This window comes from Coregonus clupeaformis, chromosome 17, assembly GCF_020615455.1.
Source record: "Coregonus clupeaformis isolate EN_2021a chromosome 17, ASM2061545v1, whole genome shotgun sequence".
In the NCBI taxonomy this organism is placed as follows: Eukaryota; Metazoa; Chordata; class Actinopteri; order Salmoniformes; family Salmonidae; genus Coregonus; species Coregonus clupeaformis.
The window spans coordinates 11,707,738-11,729,904 of record NC_059208.1 but is presented as its reverse complement, the minus strand read 5'-3'; the positions used below and the strand labels follow the sequence as shown (position 1 = coordinate 11,729,904).

Here is a 22,167-nt window from a genome sequence, read left to right as displayed (position 1 = left end):
AAATAAAAAATCATGACAGCTGTGATGAAACAGGAAGTTTCGGTACAATTGTATTAATGCCGACCGATAATTTGTTTGTTCGACATGGTGGGATCTTTTTGTGTCAGTAAAATAAATTATGTGGGAAAAGGCGATGGAAACTACTTTATGTGCAAATATTGTTATAATAACCATCATATCTAAGTAAATTGGAGTAATGCTTTGATATGGTGTGTGGTCCTCCCACTACGACTATCTGCACTGTATCTGCCAGCTGTTGGCTAGAGCACAGGTGCCAAGCACAGAGTAGGCACATTTGCTATTTTACGCAACCGTTTTTGTGACAAAACTATCCGTAGAATTGAAAATGAGATGGAAACACATTGAACTCTAGATTTTTTTTCGGTACATAACAACTTGAGCGAAAAACTACATTTTGTGTGCACTACGTCATCATTTGTGTGCACTACGTCATCACATACTGATTTTTATCCGTTTGCTGGAAACATACCACTGGTGGAAATTTTGCAGATTTTTGAATATTCGCATGAAAATCTGTTGCAAATTGGATGGAAACCTAGCTAATGGTAGCAAGGCTTTAGTGAGGACAGCACAAGTGGGTATGTTCCATGTTTAATTTCCAAATAACTGATGGCAGAAATAATAAACATATTTACATACATATCACATAAACACTCATGGTCTATGTACAAAGAAATATACATGCAAAAGTTAAAAAAATAAAAAATAATGCGACATAAAACCCTTTAAAAATCATAATACATATGTATGTATAAAATAGGATGAGATTGGGACAAAAAAAAAGACAACAGAAAAGAACATCCAGTCCACATTCCCATGTTTCAACATCCTTTATACAACTTTACAAAAAATGGATGAACAAATAAATTAAAGGACATGGTATGGTATGGGAATGTACAGGTGACCCAACAATGGGCCACTTCTCTCTCTTTCCCTCCATCTCTCCCTGTCCCTCCCTCATCTTTACCAGAAGGAAATATTCCAGTTTTGCATGTTCCCATCAGATAAATCAATATACTTCCCTAACAGCACAGACTGGTCAATGGGCCTTCTCTCTCCCCCTGTCCTTCTCTCTCTCGCTCGCTCTCTCTGCCAGAAATTATCCAGTTTAGCATGTTCCTATCAGGTGACTCACTATACCAGTGGATCTCAACTAGTTTTGCCTCGGGACCCAAATTGAACAAGGTTGTCTCAGTCGCAACCCAATATTCGCATCGCAATTTTTTGTTTTGTTGCCAAAATAGAATCTGGAAAACTATTTTTAATGCTATGTTGATAGTAGATGTAGCAATTATATCACAAGGGAACAACATTCCCACCTCTTTCATTGTCAAAAAAATTCAACCCAAAGGAACAATGTCTGTAGACATCTACCATATACACCAGAATCACTCATCAGTGTTGTGTTGTGTTTGTAATTATGTTGTAGAGCAGGGCTCTCCAACCATGTTCCCAGAGAGCTACCGTCCTGTAGGTTTTCGCACCAACACTAATCTAGCGCACTGGATTCTAATAATTAGCTGGTTATTAAACTGGATCAGGTTAGTTGCAACTGGGGTTGGAGCGAAAACCTACAGGACGATAGCTCTCAAAGAAAGGTTAATAAGAGGTTAGACAGCAAGCTATAGGCACCTATAGGTCAAATCTCAAATCACACCTAGTTCCAACATAGGGCCCTGGTCTAAAGTGGTGCACTGGATGGGGAATAGGGTGCTATTTGAGACGCGGCCCAGGTGTTTGACACAGCACACTTAATCTTCACAATCATGAGAAACAGTTGTAATAGGATATCTTTTTACATAAATAACTTAATATAAAAGGGTTTTGAAATGTAGCTCATTAACACTATGGATGAGTCCCAAATTGCACCCTATTCCCTTTGTAATGCACAACCTTTGACCTGGGCCCTGTAGGGGCTCTATAAAGGGAATGGGCTGCCATTTGGGATGCACACTAAACTCCCGATAAGACTAGCCCTCAGGAAGACAGTGCCAGCTGAATGACAGAAGTCTAGTTTTAAGAAGAGCGTTTTAACACTTGACATTGGTCACTTGTAGAAGCAGTAATCAGTGAGTGGACATTACCTTTTTTTCAACAGAAGTCTACAATGGTCTAGACTGAAACAGGTAGGAGAAGTTCAGAAACCCCCTGCATTTCCAGAGATCCAAGCCGAAAGTGGAGCGCATAATAGCCTTGTAGACTGGCTAAAGTTATCGTAACACCAGAATCAAACCAGACCATAACTCCCAGTCAAACAAAGTGTAAACAACCCCTTTTTAGGGTTCCACAGCGTAACACTTTAGAAATAAAGTGAAATGTCATTAATTAATAAAATATAATTAAAACAATAGCGTAGGACAGGGAAGGTAATGCTGGGACAACTTTGGTATATCAGTAAACTACTAAAGAAAAAGAACGAAAGAGAGGAAGAAAAGTGACAAATCAAAAATCTAATTAATTGATCTAGCCATAAGTGCCATGTAGAGGGCTACCCCCAGAAGGTTAGGTTACCTAGGAATTGATAACCTTAGAATTAGAATGTCCTATGGGGACACTCAAAATGGCCACCAGCACCCATTATGGCATCATTGACCTGAATGGGGATACCCCTTCTACTCATTCTAATTCTATGGTGATAAGTTAACACCCCAACAGGGTCATAGGTCAAATAAAGAGGACTACTACCAGCGGAGCTTGCAGTACCAAGTACATGCTTTTATCTCTATTTATTACATGTACAACAGATGTCTTCATAAATAGTTGCATAAAATGTTAAAGCTGCAACATTGCACATGATAAGAATGGGGGAAACATAACATACAGTGGAGTGCATTTACAGTATTCTGTCTTCCTGCTCCTTTTCCTCATTCACTCTCCATCTGATTGACCATCTCTGCTGCCACTCAGCTTCAGTCGACCAATTGGCGATCTACTACATTTCATTCGCAGGATTCTTTAGTTCCACCTTCAAGAACATCCTCAAAAGCAGGTGGATATTTTGAAACGGGAGGGACAGAAGGCAGTTAATAGTCTATATACAAAGTAAGGCTTAATCATCTTAAATCTGTGCAACACCATTTTTGTTCTAGTAAAAGCAAAAACAAAACGAATCATTCTTTTCTGTTGTTGAGACTTTGCAGCAGTCAGCAGAATCTCTATCTTTACTTAGATTAAGGTTTCTTAGATTAAGTACATAAGCGCAGCAATCGGAAAACTCTGATTAGACATAAAACTATCTCAACAAAGTGGAGGAGCTCAGTCATTGGATGAGTCCACTCCGGGCTGTAAAGTAGCGTAGCGACTTTCTACTGCTGATCTTTTTTCTTCAATCTTCTTTTGAAAAGTTCATTAGAGAAATTTTTTTATTTTTTGAAAACTTTTTTGAAAAGTTGAGGACATTGTTCTCTCTCTTTATATGTTGGTTCTTAAAGAAAGGGCGCGTCTCAAAAGAATTTGAGTCACTTATTGTAAAAGCACAAAAACAAAACAGCTCTCTCTTTCTCTGGCAACAACAGGGAAGGGATGGTTGCTATGTGTGCTAACACTAGCTTCCTTGGCAACACTCTCCTCTGAAAGCTCTGTTTGTTTGACTCTCAGTAAGATAGAGGAAAAATATGTTACTCCATCAATTTATCAGTATTTTTCTTGTTTTAGATTTTTCGAATCTTCTTTCGAAAATCAGTTTGAGTGTAAACAAGCAAGCAGCAGTAGACTGGTGAGGACATTGTCATCCTTGTTTTGTTGGCTGAGAACTCAGTGTGTGTTCTCTCAGGGAAAACTCTGATTGGCTAAGGACCTCTAGGCCTACAGGCCTCATGTTTTGATTGGTTGAAGGCCCACAGGACTCTTTAAAACCACAACATATCTGAAAGAGGATGAGATCAGTGAATTTCATTTTCTTTCTCTGAGATGCCCAGTCCCAAATCAACCCCTAATCACTACCCCCTAGTCACCTCATATAGATCTGAAAGGATTGGATAGGTCTAAGCAATATGGTTCTATCAATACCGTCTCCACCTTGTCCTCTGATAGGTTAGGTAGAAATAACATTGCTCGCACCTATAAAATCTTCTTAGATCTACACAAGCACCTAGTGAGAATATAGTGAGGAATCCGTTTAGGACAGGATGTCCTGTTCTCTCCTTCCTGTTAGGGTGGTGGGAGGGGGCATCTTTCTCCCTCACTCCAGCCCTCGCTCAGGCCCGTGGCTGTAGCCGGCTATGTAGTAAGCTCTGTACCCCTCCGATGGGCTTGGCGTCTGTCTGGTGCTTCCTCCTGTCTATGAACAGCACCAGGCGAGACGTGTCCAGACACCCCCCCTCCACCCTACCCTGTCCCTGGATGTCTGCTAACCTGGCCTGGCCCTGGACCCAGGGCTCCTGCAGACATAGCCCAGCCGGAGGCCTCCTGGCCGGGTCGGCCCTCAGCAGCAGGCAGACAAACTCCCTGGCCCCCTGGGTCACGCCCTGGAAGTAGTGGTGGGGGAAGCTGAAGTCTAGCTGGCAGATGTTCAGACACGTCTCCTCCACGCTCTCATCCAGAAAAGGAGAGGCCCCGCTCAGGAGGACGTAGGTCACAACCCCCAGGCTCCAGAGGTCAGAGGTCAGGGCGGCCGGCTCCCCCAGGACCAGCTCGGGGGAGGCAAACTCAGGGCTTCCCAGGAGAGGGTGGATGTAGTGGGCACTGTTGAGCTGGACGGCATCCCCGAAGTCAGTCAGTTTGACCACGGGCTGGCCGGACGAGGTGTGGGACACCAACAGGTTCTCAGGCTGGGGGAGAGGAGAGAAAGAGGGAGGAGAAGGAGGGAGGGGGGAGAGCGATATGGGGGAGGGAGATAGAGTATAAATAGGAGATAGAAAAGAGAGAGGTGGACAGAAATTGAGGGAAGGGAAGATACGGGATAGTATAAATGGAAGCTATAGAAGTGAGAATGGAGAAATAAAAAGGAGAGCGAGAAAAAGAATGGAGAGATATAAAGGAGAGAAATTGAGAAATGGAAAGGAGAGACAGAATTGAGAGAAAAACAGCAGCAGTACAGTACCTTTAAGTCCAGATGGGCTATCCTACAGTTGTGTAGGTAATGTAAAGCTTCTAGGATGTTCCGTAGGTAGCTGGCCACTTTCTCCTCAGTTAGATTCCCCCAGCTTACTATGTAGTCCAGGAGACGACCCTGATCAACCCTGTAGTGAGAAACACACACACGGGTCAAGGTTAGATGGCAGCAGATCTGTGAGAATGTTGAATGCTACTGTGTGTGTGTGTGTGTATTCACATCTCCAGGACCAATCTGTAGCTGAAGGCGTCTAGGAGTGCTACCAGGTGTAAGCGTGTGTGTGTGTTCATGTTGAGCGATTAACCAAAATGGAAAGAGAGAAGAGACAGAAAAATGCACGATTGAGAGAGATAGAGAGCCGTTGCTTCGCAAGAAAATAGATAATCTAAGTGATTGATAGTTGGTATTCAGCAGTCATAAAGGTATGCCTAATTTACTTTAAAGAACTACAAAAATAGTGATTTTATTAGAGAGCAGCTCTATAGAAATGAGATGATGACACTGAGTGTACAAAACTTTAAGAACTACTGCTATTTCCATGGAATAGACTGACCAGGTGAATGATATGATTCCTTATTGATGTCACCTGTTAAATCCACTTCAATCAGTGTAGATGAAGGGGAGGAGACAGGTTAAATAAGTATTTTTAAGCCTTGAGACAACTGAGACTTGGATTGTGTATGTGTGCCATTCAGAGAGTGAATGGGCAAGACAAAATATTTAAGTGCCTTTGAATGGGATATGGTAGTAGGTGCCAGGCGCACTGGTTAAAGTGTTTCAAGAACTGCAACGCTGCTGGATTTTTCACGCTCAACAGTTTCCCGTGTGTATCAAGAATGGTCCACCACCCAAAGGACATCCAGCCAACTTGACACAACTGTGGGAAGCATTGGAGTCAACATGCGCCAGCATCCCTGTGGAATGCTTTCGACACCTTGTAGAGTCCATGCCCGACGATTTGACGCTGTTCTGAGGGCAAAAGGTGGTGCAACTCAATATTAGGAAGGTGTTCCTAATGTGTTGTACACAAATGAAATATTTTATTAAAGTACAGTAATGTGAATAAATGATAGTTAATAAGTGATAAGCAGTAATGGGCAGTCACTACCATCATGGGACTTTTATTAGGCCTAATTGTTTATTCTGTGTTGTTACAGCATTCAGCCGATACAATGCATAGTGCATTTAATGTAAAAATAAATATTGAAATCGAAAACCGTGATAATTTTTTAAATAATCGAACAGACTTCAAAAAGCACTAATCGCTCAGCACTAGTGTGTGTGTGTGCGTGTGTGTGTGTGTGTGCGTGCGAGCGCCAGGTGGTGTGTCTGTAACTCACATCTCCAGGACCAGTGCGTAGCTGCTGGGGGTCTCATACGTGTCCAGCAGTGTGACCAGGTGTGTGTGTTGTAGTCTCTGTAGCAGGCTGAGCTCCTGGGTCACCTGGTCTCTCTTCATCAGCTTCTTATTGACCAGCTTGACTGCCACTGTGCGTTTGGTCGACTTGTGGTCGCAACGCTTGACTACAGAGAACCGGCCCCTGGGGCGAGGAGGAGAGGTTACAGTCATCTTCAGAGGCTGACTCTACATCATTATCATTGGAATCGTCATTAACCCCCTAAGGTCGATGTCTGTGAAATCGAATTAGCATAATATAAAGTTCCCTGTAAAATTGTGTCAGTTTAAGCTATAGAAATCTGTTTATGTCCACCTATGTAACACTTACGCATTTGCGATAAGAGGTGACAGAGCTAGAGCGGTGTTTGTCAGACCATTTGACATACCGGAAATCAGTCTTCTCACAAAATCGTATGTTATGTCCGAACGGTTTGGCCTACAAACTATTATGACCCCTTTATGGAAAGATGACTCTCGCGAACACGTTCATGTTGGTTTTGCTCTAGAATGCCCACAGGCCTCACAAGACTCGTCTGAAGGTCCCACGGTACCATTCGAAAACATTTATGGAAGTATATATGGAGACTGTGTAGTGACAAAAATAAGGGGTTAAATACATGTCAATAAAAATAACAAATGTTTCCTGATCTTTCTTATATCTCTCAAATATAGGACAAACACTTCAGAACAAACTTCCTTTTGATTTTTTTTTAGGACTATCTGTTGTTCCATGTAGTGAATCTGTTATTCAATGCGTTTGTATGGGCTAACAGCAGTAAAGCAAAAACATTTTTTCATCAAATATATATATTTTTATACTTCAAGGGGTCTTAAAATTCTAAATCAAATACCAAAATTATCCTTGGTATGACCTTCTTAAAACAATTGTATATAGCTTAGCAGTACCCCACCCCCCCATCTTACACTCTTAAGTCAAGTAGAAGGGTTCACACACACACACACACACGAAGGAGTGATAAGAACAGAGGTGTGTGTACTGTACCTTCCCAGCTCTGCCACCTCAGTGTAGTGGGACTCAAAGTTGTCCTTCCAGCTCACCCTGACCCCGTCACTGGACACAGCTACACACAAAGGGGGAATAATACAGTCAAATACAGCCAAAGAGAGTGTGTTTGTTTTTGCCTGTGAACGGTGAAAATGTACAGTACTGTGTGAATGCATTTGTGCAGCTGTGTGTTAACACTAGAAGAGCCGAGTGAGTCATTTCGACTCAATATGAATTTAAAATTTAAATATCTCTCCCATTTTAAAAGTCATGCCCCCGTCTGTCCTTGACTTTTCCTAAATATGCAAGTCATTTACAGTTACATTAATTACTGTTTAATTACTGGCCTGTGCCAGCATGTATGTACGTGTGTGTGTGGTCTCACCTAGCACTCTGAGGCTGGCTGATGATGTCACTGAGCCCAGGTCGTTAGCAGCGACGCAGGTGTAAACACCGTTGTCCACCGAAGACACACCTACTATCCTCAGTGTCGCCTCGCCCGTCTCACTGTCACACACACACACACACACACACACACACACACACACACACACACACACACACACACACACACACACATTTTAACAGCCAATAACAATGTTTCACTGTCACACAAACAAGTGATACCTCTGTGTGTTTGTGTGTGTGTCTCTCTCTCTCTCTCTCTGTGTACCTGTAGGCGATGCTGTGGTGTCCATTATTGTTCAGGGTGGTCTGGTCAGGTCCCCTCCAAGTGACAGTAGCTCGGCCACACACCTTACACCTCAGAGTCACACTCTCCCCGTTGTCACACGTCATCTCACTCAGGGGGACCAGGAATTCTGGTTGAACTAAGGGCCAAAGGTAAAATGACATCATGACTGAGCAGCTGAGAGCGCCAGGGGTTGTGTCATAGTGAGAGCATATTATTTACATTCATTTGTTTGCCTTTTCAAGTTTAAATGTGTTTTTTTGTTCATTCTTTGGTTATTATTTGATATTTCACAATTAACTTTATTGTTCCTAAGTGGAAAATGGTCATGGACACACAAACAATATATGTAAATCTGTATATCAATTCTGTTATATTGAGGGGATCTTTATTGAGACTACACAATGAGACTTTTTTTTATTATTTTATTTTTTATTATTTTATTTTTCCCTTGGGGGTAGATCAGCTTAATATTGCAGATAGATTGTAACTTTCATCAATGTAATTGTCTGCATCACTTCCAATCCCTCATGTTTTATATATATATATATATATATATATATATATATATATACACACATACATACATACATACATTTACACATATATACACACACACACATATATATAGTGGGGGAAAAAAGTATTTAGTCAGCCACCAATTGTGCAAGTTTTCCCACTTAAAAAGACGTCAACTATAGTGGGACTCAAAGTTGAGAAAAAAATGATAATGTTTTTTCAAGAAAATCACATTGTAGGATTTTTTATGAATTTATTTGCAAATTATGGTGGAAAATAAGTATTTGGTCAATAACAAAAGTTTCTCAATACTTTGTTATATACCCTTTGTTGGCAATGACACAGGTCAAATGTTTTCTGTAAGTCTTCACAAGGTTTTCACACACTGTTGCTGGTATTTTGGCCAATTCCTCCATGCAGATCTCCTCTAGAGCAGTGATGTTTTGGGGCTGTCGCTGGGCAACATGGACTTTCAACTCCCTCCAAAGATTTTCTATGGGGTTGAGATCTGGAGACTGGCTAGGCCACTCCAGGACCTTGAAATGCTTCTTACGAAGCCACTCCTTCGTTGCCCGGGCGGTGTGTTTGGGATCAATGTCATGCTGAAAGACCCAGCCACGTTTCATCTTCAATGCCCTTGCTGATGGAAGGAGGTTTTCACTCAAAATCTCACGATACATGGCCCCATTCATTCTTTCCTTTACACGGATCAGTCGTCCTGGTCCATTTGCAGAAAAACAGCCCCAAAGCATGATGTTTCCACCCCCATGCTTCACAGTAGGTATGGTGTTCTTTGGATGCAACTCAGCATTCTTTGTCCTCCAAACACGACGAGTTGAGTTTTTACCAAAAAGTTCTATTTTGGCTTCATCTGACATTCTCCCATTCCTCTTCTGGATCATCCAAATGCACTCTAGCAAACTTCAGACGGGCCTGGACATGTACTGGCTTAAGCAGGGGGACACGTCTGGCACTGCAGGATTTGAGTCCCTGGCGGCGTAGTGTGTTACTGATGGTAGGCTTTGTTACTTTGGTCCCAGCTCTCTGCAGGTCATTCACTAGGTCCCCCCGTGTGGTTCTGTGATTTTTGCTCACCGTTCTTGTGATCATTTTGACCCCACGGGGTGAGATCTTGCGTGGAGCCCCAGATCGAGGGAGATTATCAGTGGTCTTGTATGTCTTCCATTTCCTAATAATTGCTCCCACAGTTGATTTCTTCAAACCAAGCTGCTTACCTACTGCAGATTCAGTCTTCCCAGCCTGGTGCAGGTCTACAATTTTGTTTCTGGTGTCCTTTGACAGCTCTTTGGTCTTGGCCATAGTGGAGTTTGGAGTGTGACTGTTTGAGGTTGTGGACAGGTGTCTTTTATACTGATAACAAGTTCAAACAGGTGCCATTAATACAGGTAACGAGTGGATGACAGAGGAGCCTCTTAAAGAGGAAGTTACAGGTCTGTGAGAGCCAGAAATCTTGCTTGTTTGTAGGTGACCAAATACTTATTTTCCACCATAATTTGCAAATAAATTCATAAAAAATCCTACAATGTGATTTTCTGGATTTTTTTTCTCAATTTGTCTGTCATAGTTGACGTGTACCTATGATGAAAATTACAGGCCTCTCTCATCTTTTTAAGTGGGAGAACTTGCACAATTGGTGGCTGACTAAATACTTTTTTTTCCCCACTGTATTTTCCACCTTAATTTGCAAATAAATTCATTAAAAATTCTACAATGTGATTTTCTGGAATTTTTTTCCTCAATTTGTCTGTCATAGTTGACGTGTACCTATGATGAAAATTACAGACCTCTCATCTTTTTAAGTGGGAGAACTTGCACAATTGGTGGCTGACTAAACACTTTTTTCCCCCACTGTACACATATACACTGCAATTAGCAAGACACCCCCAATAAAGAAGTGGTTCTGCAGGTGGTGACCACATACATACATACATACATACATACATACATACATACATACATACATACATACATACATACATACATACATACATACATACATACATACATACATACATACATACATACATACATACATACATACATACATACATACATACATACATACATACATACATAGTGGGGAGAACAAGTATTTGATACACTGCCGATTTTGCAGGTTTTCCTACTTACAAAGCATGTAGAGGTCTGTAATTTTTATCATAGGTACACATCAACTGTGAGAGACCGAATCTAAATAAAAATCCAGAAAATCACATTGTATGATTTTTTAGTAATTAATTTGCATTTTATTGCATGACATAAGTATTTGATCACCTACCAACCAGTAAGAATTCCGACTCTCACAGACCTGTTAGTTTTTCTTTAAGAAGCCCTCCTGTTCTCCACTCATTACCTGTATTAACTGCACCTGTTTGAACTCGTTACCTGTATAAAAGACACCTGTCCACACACTCAATCAAACAGACTCCAACCTCTCCACAATGGCCAAGACCAGAGAGCTGTGTAAGGACATCAGGGATAAAATTGTAGACCTGCACAAGGCTGGGATGGGCTACAGGACAATAGGCAAGCAGCTTGGTGAGAAGGCAACAACTGTTGGCGCAATTATTAGAAAATGGAAGAAGTTCAAGATAACGGTCAATCACCCTCGGTCTGGGGCTCCATGCAAGATCTCACCTCGTGGGGCATCAATGATCATGAGGAAGGTGAGGGATCAGCCCAGAACTACACGGCAGGACCTGATCAATGACCTGAAGAGAGCTGGGACCACAGTCTCAAAGAAAACCATTAGTAACACACTACGCCGTCATGGATTAAAATCCTGCAGCGCATGCAAGGTCCCCCTGCTCAAGCCAGCACATGTCCAGGCCCGTCTGAAGTTTGCCAATGACCATCTGGATGAGACAAAAATAGAGCTTTTTGGTCTAAACTCCACTCGCCGTGTTTGGAGGAAGAAGAAGGATGAGTACAACCCCAAGAACACCATCCCAACCGTGAAGCATGGAGGTGGAAACATCATTCTTTGGGGATGCTTTTCTGCAAAGGGGACAGGACGACTGCACCGTATTGAGGGGAGGATGGATGGGGCCATGTATCGCGAGATCTTGGCCAACAACCTCCTTCCCTCAGTAAGAGCATTGAAGATGGGTCGTGGCTGGGTCTTCCAGCATGACAACGACCCGAAACACACAGCCAGGGCAACTAAGGAGTGGCTCCGTAAGAAGCATCTCAAGGTCCTGGAGTGTCCTAGCCAGTCTCCAGACCTGAACCCAATAGAACATCTTTGCAGGGAGCTGAAAGTCCGTATTGCCCAGCGACAGCCCCGAAACCTGAAGGATCTGGAGAAGGTCTGTATGGAGTAGTGAGCCAAAATCCCTGCTGCAGTGTGTGCAAACCTGGTCAAGACCTACAGGAAACATATGATCTCTGTAATTGCAAACAAAGGTTTCTGTACCAAATATTAAGTTCTGCTTTTCTGATGTATCAAATACTTATGTCATGCAATAAAATGCTAATTCATTACTTAAAAATCGTACAAATTTAAGCCTCCATATACAGTGGGGAGAACAAGTATTTGATACACTGCCGATTTTGCAGGTTTTCCTACTTACAAAGCATGTAGAGGTCTGTAATTTTTATCATAGGTACACTTCAACTGTGAGAGACCTTCTCCAGATCCTTCAGGTTTCGGGGCTGTCGCTGGGCAATACGGACTTTCAGCTCCCTCCAAAGATTTTCTATTGGGTTCAGGTCTGGAGACTGGCTAGGCCACTCCAGGACCTTGAGATGCTTCTTACGGAGCCACTCCTTAGTTGCCCTGGCTGTGTGTTTCGGGTCGTTGTCATGCTGGAAGACCCAGCCACGACCCATCTTCAATGCTCTTACTGAGGGAAGGAGGTTGTTGGCCAAGATCTCGCGATACATGGCCCCATCCATCCACCCCTCAATACGGTGCAGTCGTCCAGTCCCCTTTGCAGAAAAGCATCCCCAAAGAATGATGTTTCAACCTCCATGCTTCACGGTTGGGATGGTGTTCTTGGGGTTGTCCTCATCCTTCTTCTTCCTCCAAACACGGCGAGTGGAGTTTAGACCAAAAAGCTCTATTTTTGTCTCATCAGACCACATGACCTTCTCCCATTCCTCCTCTGGATCATCCAGATGGTCATTGGCAAACTTCAGACGGGCCTGGACATGCGCTTGCTCGAGCAGGGGGACCTTGCGTGCGCTGCAGGATTTTTATCCATGACGGCTTAGTGTGTTACTAATGGTTTTCTTTGAGACTGTGGTCCCAGCTCTCTTCAGGTCATTGACCAGGTCCTGCCGTGTAGTTTTGGGCTGATCCCTCACCTTCCTCATGATCATTGATGCCCCACGAGGTGAGATCTTGCATGGAGCCCCAGACCGAGGGTGATTGACCGTCATCTTGAACTTCTTCCATTTCCTAATAATTGCGCCAACAGTTGTTGCCTTCTTACCAAGCTGCTTGCCTATTGTCCCGTAGCCCATCCCAGCCTTGTGCAGGTCTACAATTTTATCCCTGATGTCCTTACACAGCTCTCTGGTCTTGGCCATTGTGGAGAGGTTGGAGTCTGTTTGATTGAGTGTGTGGACAGGTGTCTTTTATACAGGTAACGAGTTCAAACAGGTGCAGTTAATACAGGTAATGAGTAGAGAACAGGAGGGCTTCTTAAAGAAAAACTAACAGGTCTGTGAGAGCCGGAATTCTTACTGGTTGGTAGGTGATCAAATACTTATGTCATGCAATAAAATGCAAATTAATTACTTAAAAATCATACCAACGTGATTTTCTGGATTTTTGTTTTAGATTCCGTCTCTCACAGTTGAAGTATACCTATGATAAAAAATTACAGACCTCTACATGCTTTGTAAGTAGGAAAACCTGCAAAATCGGCAGTGTATCAAATACTTGTTCTCCCCACTGTATATATATATATATACACACATATACGTACATACACATATACACACATACATACATATCCTTTAAAAAAAAATATATATTCCTCTTTCTTACTTTCCAACCCCGCCACCCTTTCCCCACTTGGAGTAAACTAGTGAACAACAACGCCTAAGCCTCTACTTCCAGCCCATACCCCTATCTACATTTTATGGACACAGTCAATTTTACAGTAATTGCATTTTGTTTGTTCTTTCTCCTGAACTTCTTCTACTCTCAACCTCTCCGATCATTTTCATGATGTCCATCCAGTTTGCTTCTATATGCCATATCTTTCTAACTGTGCTCCTTCACAAAAGCTCCCAACCTACAACCCATACACTTATTATGGACACAGCGTGCCTACATTATTAGTTATCTTGTTATTGTTTGTTATTAGTCCCATCCTTCAATTCCATTCAACACCTCCCATCTATCTTTTAACACCATCCATATAGGATTTATATTTGCCATATATATTTCAACTGTACTGTCTTCCAAAAGTTCTGAACCTTTCTATTCTCATTGTTTCTACAGATTGTGAATTGAAAATAAACATTTTTGCTAATAGTATTATTATGTTATTGATCGATTGACTATGACTTTTCAGATCACCCAGTAGTGCTATCTGCAGGGTTAGCTCCAGGTAAATATTGCAATCCTTTAGCCATTCCTGGACCTGTGTTCAAAAACAAGCTACAAATGGACAGTACCAAAACAAATGAGCTAATGATTCTGTCTCTTCGCAGCAAAATCTGCAGAGCTGGGAAGATTGTATCCCCCATATAAATAACATTCTATTGGTAGCAAGAATTTTATATAATAATTTAAATTGAAAGATTCTAAGTTTTGAATCCGGTGTCGTTTTGCGTATCAGTTCATAAACACTATGCCATGGGATCGGTACGTCAAAAATCTCTTCCCAACTATTTTGCAATCTATATGGGACGGCTGTCAATCCTTTGGTCCTGAAATGAAACTGATATACCTTTTTATTTATCACAGTTTTCCTTAACCAATTATGTTCTTTAATGCAAGGCCGACAGACAAGTTCCTTACTTTCTCCTCCTTCCACTTTCCTCTTCCATTTTTGCGGTAAGGCTGCAATTATTTGGTTGTAATTTTGGGTAGAGCATGCACGACATAACTCCACCAGTCCTACCGATGATATCAATTACAAAGATTATACCTTTTTTCAACATTTTGTCAAAAAAATAAGGTTTTGTCAATTAGTTTTTTTGAGTTTAACCACAATATTTGTTGCATTATTTGTTCTGTCGTTTCTGGAGGATTAAATTGAAATTGCAACCAACTTTCTATGGATTGTTTTATAAATAGTGATATCTGGGAGATTATTTCCTTTTCAAATAACTGAAAGTGAGTGGTTGTAATCTGAATAAAGGGAAAAAGGCCATTCTTGAACATTGGGTGAGACAATCTTACTAATTTGCTAGAGAACCAGTTCGGATTTAAGTATAACTTTTGTATGACTGAAGCTTTTATTGATAGGTCTAATCCTTTAATATTTAATAATTTCTGTCCTCTGAATTCATATTCATTATATAAATAGGCCCGTTTAATTTTGTCTGGCTTGCCGTTCCAAATAAAATGGAATCTTTTTTTCTCATATAATTTAAAAAACTGTTCGCTAGGCGTAGGCAAGACCATAAGCAAATAGGTAAACTGGGATAATACTAAAGAGTTAATCAGGGTGATTTTTCCACAAATTGACAGGCAAGATCTTATCTATTTTTGCTAACTTTCTATTATAATTTATTGAAGTGAGATCATTTATTTCCTTTGGGATATGTATTCCGAGTATATCCACATCACCATCAGACCATTTTACTGGTAAACTACATGGCAATGTAAAAATTGTATTTTTTATTGATCCAATATGTAATATAGTACATTTGTTATAATTTGGTTGTAATCCAGAGAGGTTAGAAAATGTATCTAGATCCTCTATGAGGCTGTGGAGTGATTCTAGTTGTGGATTTAAAAGAAAACATGAATCATCAGCGTACAATGACACCTTTGTTTTTAAGCCCTGGATTTCTAATCCCCTGATATTATTGTTGGATCTGATTTTAATAGCTAACATCTCGATGGCCACAATAAATAGATATGCCGATAGTGGACAACCTTGTTTCACTCCTCTTGACAGTTTAAAACTTTGAGAAATAGCCATTATTTACTATTTTACACCTAGGGTTACTATACATGATTTTGACCCATTTTATAAGAGATTCACCAAAATTGAAATGCTCCAGGCATTTATATATAAACCCCAGTCGTACTTTATCAAATGCCTTTTCGAAGTCTGCTATGAATAGCAGGCCTGGTTTCTCCGATTTTCCATAATGTTCTATTGTTTCCAATACTTGCCTCCAATGTATCTTCCTTGTAAAAAACCTGTCTGATTAGAATGAATAATATCCGACAATACCTTTTTAATTCTATGCGCTATACATTTTGCTAGAATTTTCGCATCACAACACTGAAGTGTAAGGGGCCTCCAATTTTTTTAAATGGACTGGATCTTTATATTTTCCACTTGTATCCTGTTTCAGTAATAATGAGATCAGACCTTCTTCTTGAGTGTCAGATAATCTACCATTTACATAGGAGTGGTTAAAACATGCTAATAGCGGTCCTCTTAGTATATCAAAAAAGGTTTGGTATAGTTCGACTGGTATGCCATCCAACCCTGGAGTTTTCCCAGACTTAAAGTCTTTAATTGCATCCAGAAGTTCCTCCTCTGTAATTTCACCTTCACATGAGTCTTTCTGTTTGGCTGTTAATTTTACATTATCAATGTTGAAGATTAAAAAATAATTTAGTGCATTTTTCTCCCCCATATTCCATCCAGTTTGCTTTATTTTTATAATATATTACACTTGATCTTTAATGAATAAGTTTCTCCATTTCTTTTTGATTTTCCTCTAATTTATTCTGAGCCTCTATGTTACAGTTTTTATTGCCATCTATCTGTTCTGTTAGACTTTCTATTTCCTTTGTTAGTATAAACTCTTTTGACCTAAATTGCTTTTGTTTTCGAGATGAGTACTGAATTGCATGGCCTCTAAAGGCGCATTTAAAGTTGTCCAATACAATAAGGGGATTTGCTGTACCTATGTTATGTCGGAAAAAGTCAGTTATAAATTCCTTTGTTCTAGTTAAAAATAATTATCATCCAATAGGCTTTGATTACATTTCCAATATCCTCGCCCACGTGGAAATTCAGTAAGAGTAATGTATATGCCAATTATATGAATGTCCGACCGCATTCTGTCCCCTATCAACACTTTTTATAAACTTTTGGTGCCAACGAGAATGAGATAAGAAAGAAATCAAGACGACTAGCTTGATTGAGTCTCCGCCATGTATATCTCACTAGATCAGGATATTTAAACCTCCATATACAGTGGGGAGAACAAGTATTTGATACACTGTCGATTTTGCAGGTTTTCCTACGTACAAAGCATGTAGAGGTCTGTAATTTGTATCATAGGTACACTTCAACTGTGAGAGACGGAATCTAAAACACAAATCCAGAAAATCACATTGTATGATTTTTAAGTAATTAATTTGCATTTTATTGCATGACATAAGTATTTGATACATCAGAAAAGCAGAACTTAATATTTGGTACAGAAACCTTTGTTTGCAATTACAGAGATCATACATTTCCTGTAGGTCTTGACCAGGTTTGCACACACTGCAGCAGGGATTTTGGCCCACTCCTCCCCATACAGACCTTCTCCAGATCCTTCAGGTTTCGTGTTCAGCTCCCTCCAAAGATTTTCTATTGGGCTCAGGTCTGGAGACTGGCTAGGCCACTCCAGGACCTTGAGATGCTTCTTACAGAGCCACTCCAGTTGCCCTGGCTGTGTGTTTCGGGTCGTTGTCATGCTGGAAGACCCAGCCACGACCCATCTTCAATGCTCTTACTGAGGGAAGGAGGTTGATGGCCAAGATCTCGCGATACATGGCCCCATCCATCCTCCCCTCAATACGGTGCAGTCGTCCTGTCCCCTTTGCAGAAAAGCATCCCCAAAGAATGATGTTTCCACCTCCATGCTTCACGGTTGGGATGGTGTTCTTGGGGTTGTACTCATCCTTCTTCTTCCTCCAAACACGGCGAGTGGAGTTTAGACCAAAAAGCTATATTTTTGTCTCATCAGACCACATGACCTTCTCCCATTCCTCCTCTGGATCATCCAGATGGTCATTGGCAAACTTCAGACGGGCCTGGACATGCGCTGGCTTGAGCAGGGGGACCTTGCGTGCGCTGCAGGATTTTAATCTATGACGGCGTAATGTGTAACTAATGGTTTTCTTTGAGACTGTGGTCCCAGCTCTCTTCAGGTCATTGACCAGGTCCTGCCGTGTAGTTCTGGGCTGATCCCTCACCTTCCTCATGATCATTGATGCCCCACGAGGTGAGATCTTGCATGGAGCCCCAGACCGAGGGTGATTGACCGTCATCTTGAACTTCTTCCATTTTCTAATAATTGCGCCAACAGTTGTTGCCTTCTCACCAAGCTGCTTGCCTATTGTCCTGTAGCCCATCCCAGCCTTGTGCAGGTCTACAATTTTATCCCTGATGTCCCTACACAGCTCTCTGGTTTTGGCCATTGTGGAGAGGTTGGAGTCTGTTTGATTGAGTGTGTGGACAGGTGTCGTTTATACAGGTAACGAGTTCAAACAGGTGCAGTTAATACAGGTAATGAGTGGAGAACAGGAGGGCTTCTTAAAGAAAAACTAACAGGTCTGTGAGAGCCGGAATTCTTACTGGTTGGTAGGTGATCAAATACTTATGTCATGCAATAAAATGCAAATTAATTACTTAAAAATCATACAATGTGATTTTCTGGATTTTTGTTTTAGATTCCGTCTCTCACAGTTGAAGTGTACCTATGATAAAAATTACAGACCTCTACATGGTTTGTAAGTAGGAAAACCTGCAAAATCAGCAGTGTATCAAATACTTGTTCTCCCCACTGTATCTACTAGTTCTAATGTATCCATGACATTCACGATTTCCTTAAGAGCATGTGGGTGATTGTTTGTGGTGTGATTTCCTTTATGGTCCATTGAGCTATTTAAAACAGTATTATAATCCCCCACCATAATAATAGTCTTGAATTGCTTGCAGGGTTGATAATTTATTATATATATTGTCAAAGAAGTGTGGATCATCATTATTTGGTCCGTAAATGTTAATGAGCCATATCTGTTTATTGTCCAATAACATATTTAAAATAATACATCTACCTTGCGTATCTATTTGGACAATTTGCACATTCGGATCGAAATTACTATTAATTAATATCATCACCCCTTTTGAATTTCTTTGCCCATGGGAGAAGTATATTTAGCCCGCCCATTCCTTTTTCCACGCAACTTCATCTAGAATTGTTGAATGAGTTTCCTGTAAACAATAGATATTATATTCCTTCTCTTTGAGCCATGTAAATATTGTTCTTCTGTCCATATAGCTGTACCATGATATTTGCATTGCTACTAAGTATCCCTTCAATTGTTCTCCACTAATTCCCCCGCTAAAGCCCCTCCCCATCCCAAGTTGAGCCGTCATCTCAGTGATCAGCATCCCACCCACATCCCTCCGGATCCCTAGGGCCCCGAGAGGCCAGGACCCATCCATCGAAAACAGCTGTCACCTCTATATATAACTATTAAAAAATATATATCTATTCAAATATCTTGCATATCTTATTTTCCATCATTATCAATTAATATGCGTAATAATGTCGGCAGTTCATACGTAGGATTTTAACATATAACCCAGATTGCCATTGTATTACATTTAATTTATTGACAAGCAATTATTATCCTAGCAAATAATTACCGTGGTCCATCCCATACCCCCCCCCCCCAACATCCCCACCCCCCCCCACAACAGATGCAGGACAAACACACACGCACATACTCACATACTCCAACACACTCATCCCCCCTCCTCCACAATCCACCATAAAATCTGATACTCAACGGTTGTTATATCCCAGAGCCGAACTCAAGAAAGGACCTGATTTACGAGTGCACATACAGTTACAGCTGATTGAGAAAGCATGCAAGATTGAGCAGAAACTGACAACAATGTCAGATTTGATTAATCTACTTAATCTATGTCAAGTCCTAGGTGATGGAGATCAGATCCACCCTCTTCACCTGAGACACAAACACTCTGGTCCCCCCCGTTGTAACCATTTTTCCCAAGCATCTCCGTGCAGTCAGACCTTTGATTATTTTGTGCCACCTGGGCCACAATGATAAACCCCCTCTCTGATTGTCCGAGTGTGACCCCCTCCCCATGGGTTACTGCAGCCAGTGTTGCCAGCACTGCCACTACCTGGGTGGGGGTACCCCACCGGAATCCCCACCGGCTAGGTAAAAGGTCGTCAAGGTTCTCATTAGCAGCTTTGAGAATTTCCTTGTATATAAATGCTCTCCCATCAGGGGGCTCTGGCTTTGTAGGACCAACCCTGCCAGGCAGGCTCAGAATCTTGAGGGGGCGGTGCTGCTCAAGTAGGTCTCTGACCGCATTTATATCTCTGTTTAGGCTGCATACTCACAGCAGGTCCATAAAAGAGGAACTTCTCTTTGGTGTATGGGTCACTCAGGTGGGTGTCCTGGATATAGGGTTGGGGATCTTTCCATCATGATAGGTCAATAAAAAATTAAATTAGATGTATACTATATTTAAAAATGTATATCCCTCATCTACACAAAATTGAAAGCTCTCTCTCACTACCCCTGCTCATAGACACCCGTCGGCTCTAGGATATGCAACCATTTCCCCTCTCACTCAATTAACACCGCACCTTTCCACAATGAGAGACTTACCATCATAGATATAGTTGGGATTTAGAAGCTGAAAAAACCAGACAGAAAACCAAACATCAGACATCACAGAAGTACGTTTTGTGTAGTTCTGATATTCTTGGTTGGTTACTAGCAATACATCAAAAATAGCGCCACCTAGCTCTCTGATAGGCTAGGATCAATTTCCACCATATTGCTTATACCTATCCAAGCCTCTCCGATCTACATAAGTAGGTCTGCCTAGGCATCACGGGTAGGGCTAGTGGTCAATAAGGATTGGACAAAAGGATTGATGATGAATTACCTTTACAGAAACCTTATTGGCTAGCCCATCTCTGGACTTCCTGTAACCGTTTTCCAGCTTGCCCTCTTTCTTTCCCTCCTCTTTCTTCTCAGACTTCTTGCGGATGCGCAGGGTGGTGTGCCAGGATGAGGACTTCCTGTTTACACAAATAGGGACAAAGTTGAAAGGTATATGATATGATATACTACTAATCAATAACATATCTCATTTTACCATACAATTCCTAGTTTTAGGCTAACAATATTTTGTGTGGTGTCACACTAAAATCCTTCCCACAGTCTCTTACTTGATGGTTCCGTCTGGGCAGTCGGGGATGATGGCAGAGGTGTGTCCTAGAATGTAGCCGGGGATCCAGCCCTCGGCGGCGGGGCCCTGTTCTGTAGCGGCACGGAACACCAGGAACATGTTCTGTTGGTTAGAGGCCAGGATCTGAACCACCTCTCCCTGGGACACACTGATCTCATCCTCCTTTAGGGCCACGTAGTCCTGGGTCACCAACATGGTCGACATACTACTGCTGCTGCTGCTTTCACTCTGCAGATGGTGGGAGGGAGGTGGGTGGTGGTGGGGGGGGTGTAAGTATATTGAATAACTTGCAAGAAACTCACTCACACACACTCCCCCACACATACGTAGATCAATCCCCTAAGATGCCATGCATCTTGTCAGTAACAGGCCAAACACACAGATTCTATCATGGCGCCCCAAACGACACACACACCTCACACTCACAATGCTGTTTAGGTAGAGAGGGAAGAGGACGGACAAAAAGCAGCAGAGAGAAGAGGAAAAGATCAATACTATTTGAGTAGAGCTTTAGATAATCGTCCATTCATGTGAGTGCTGTTGTTAGCCATCCATTCTCCAGTTTAACACACTGTCTCCAGTGGAAGAGTTAAAGTTATCAAGATAACGTATACACCTCTGTGAGAGACAAAGAAATAAGAAAAAGGGCTGGGCACCACTCCTCACTCCTCCTTCGGAGAACGAGTGAATCAGATGGAGTGAAGCAGAAGCGAGAAGACGTACACACTCAGGTGGAGGTGTTAAAAGGAGGGATGAGTTTCAGTTTCAGTGGTCTTGCTCCGACACAAAGACGAGATGAGTTAGAGAGAGAAGTAATCAAGCTGGAAGAAGCTTTGTTAGAGTTAAATAGCAGAAATGAGAGTCGTTGTTAAAGATTGAATAGTTATAAAAGCCTTGATAGCAACAACAACAAAAAGAGTAGAAAAAGTATTCAGTAGAGTTTAGTAGATTTGTCATTAGAGCTTAAAAAGCGGTGAAGCGTTGTTAGAGACATAGCGACAAGAGACACGTAGTAGTAATAGTAGAGTACTTCTAAGTACTACAGTTGTAGTGGATTACTACTTGGAGTGCAGGTAA

General features: G+C 41.5%; 1 protein-coding gene across 6 annotated transcripts in view; it reads right to left on the bottom strand.

Moving 5' to 3' along the window:
• Window positions 1-3,685: 3,685 nt before the first annotated feature.
• Window positions 3,686-22,167, bottom strand: part of LOC121586596 (triple functional domain protein) — a 97,335-nt gene continuing 78,853 nt past the window's right edge. For all 6 annotated transcript variants that reach the window (XM_041903410.2, XM_041903411.2, XM_041903413.2 and 3 more), the window contains 9 exons: window positions 21,071-21,318; window positions 20,785-20,920; window positions 20,502-20,529; window positions 8,153-8,309; window positions 7,865-7,986; window positions 7,477-7,555; window positions 6,415-6,615; window positions 5,063-5,201; window positions 3,686-4,790 (listed from right to left, as the gene is read on the bottom strand). In XM_041903410.2, the coding sequence (XP_041759344.2) occupies window positions 4,218-4,790; window positions 5,063-5,201; window positions 6,415-6,615; window positions 7,477-7,555; window positions 7,865-7,986; window positions 8,153-8,309; window positions 20,502-20,529; window positions 20,785-20,920; window positions 21,071-21,318 (1,683 nt within the window). In that variant the 3' untranslated portion in view covers window positions 3,686-4,217. The remainder of the gene's footprint in view (window positions 4,791-5,062; window positions 5,202-6,414; window positions 6,616-7,476; window positions 7,556-7,864; window positions 7,987-8,152; window positions 8,310-20,501; window positions 20,530-20,784; window positions 20,921-21,070; window positions 21,319-22,167) is intronic.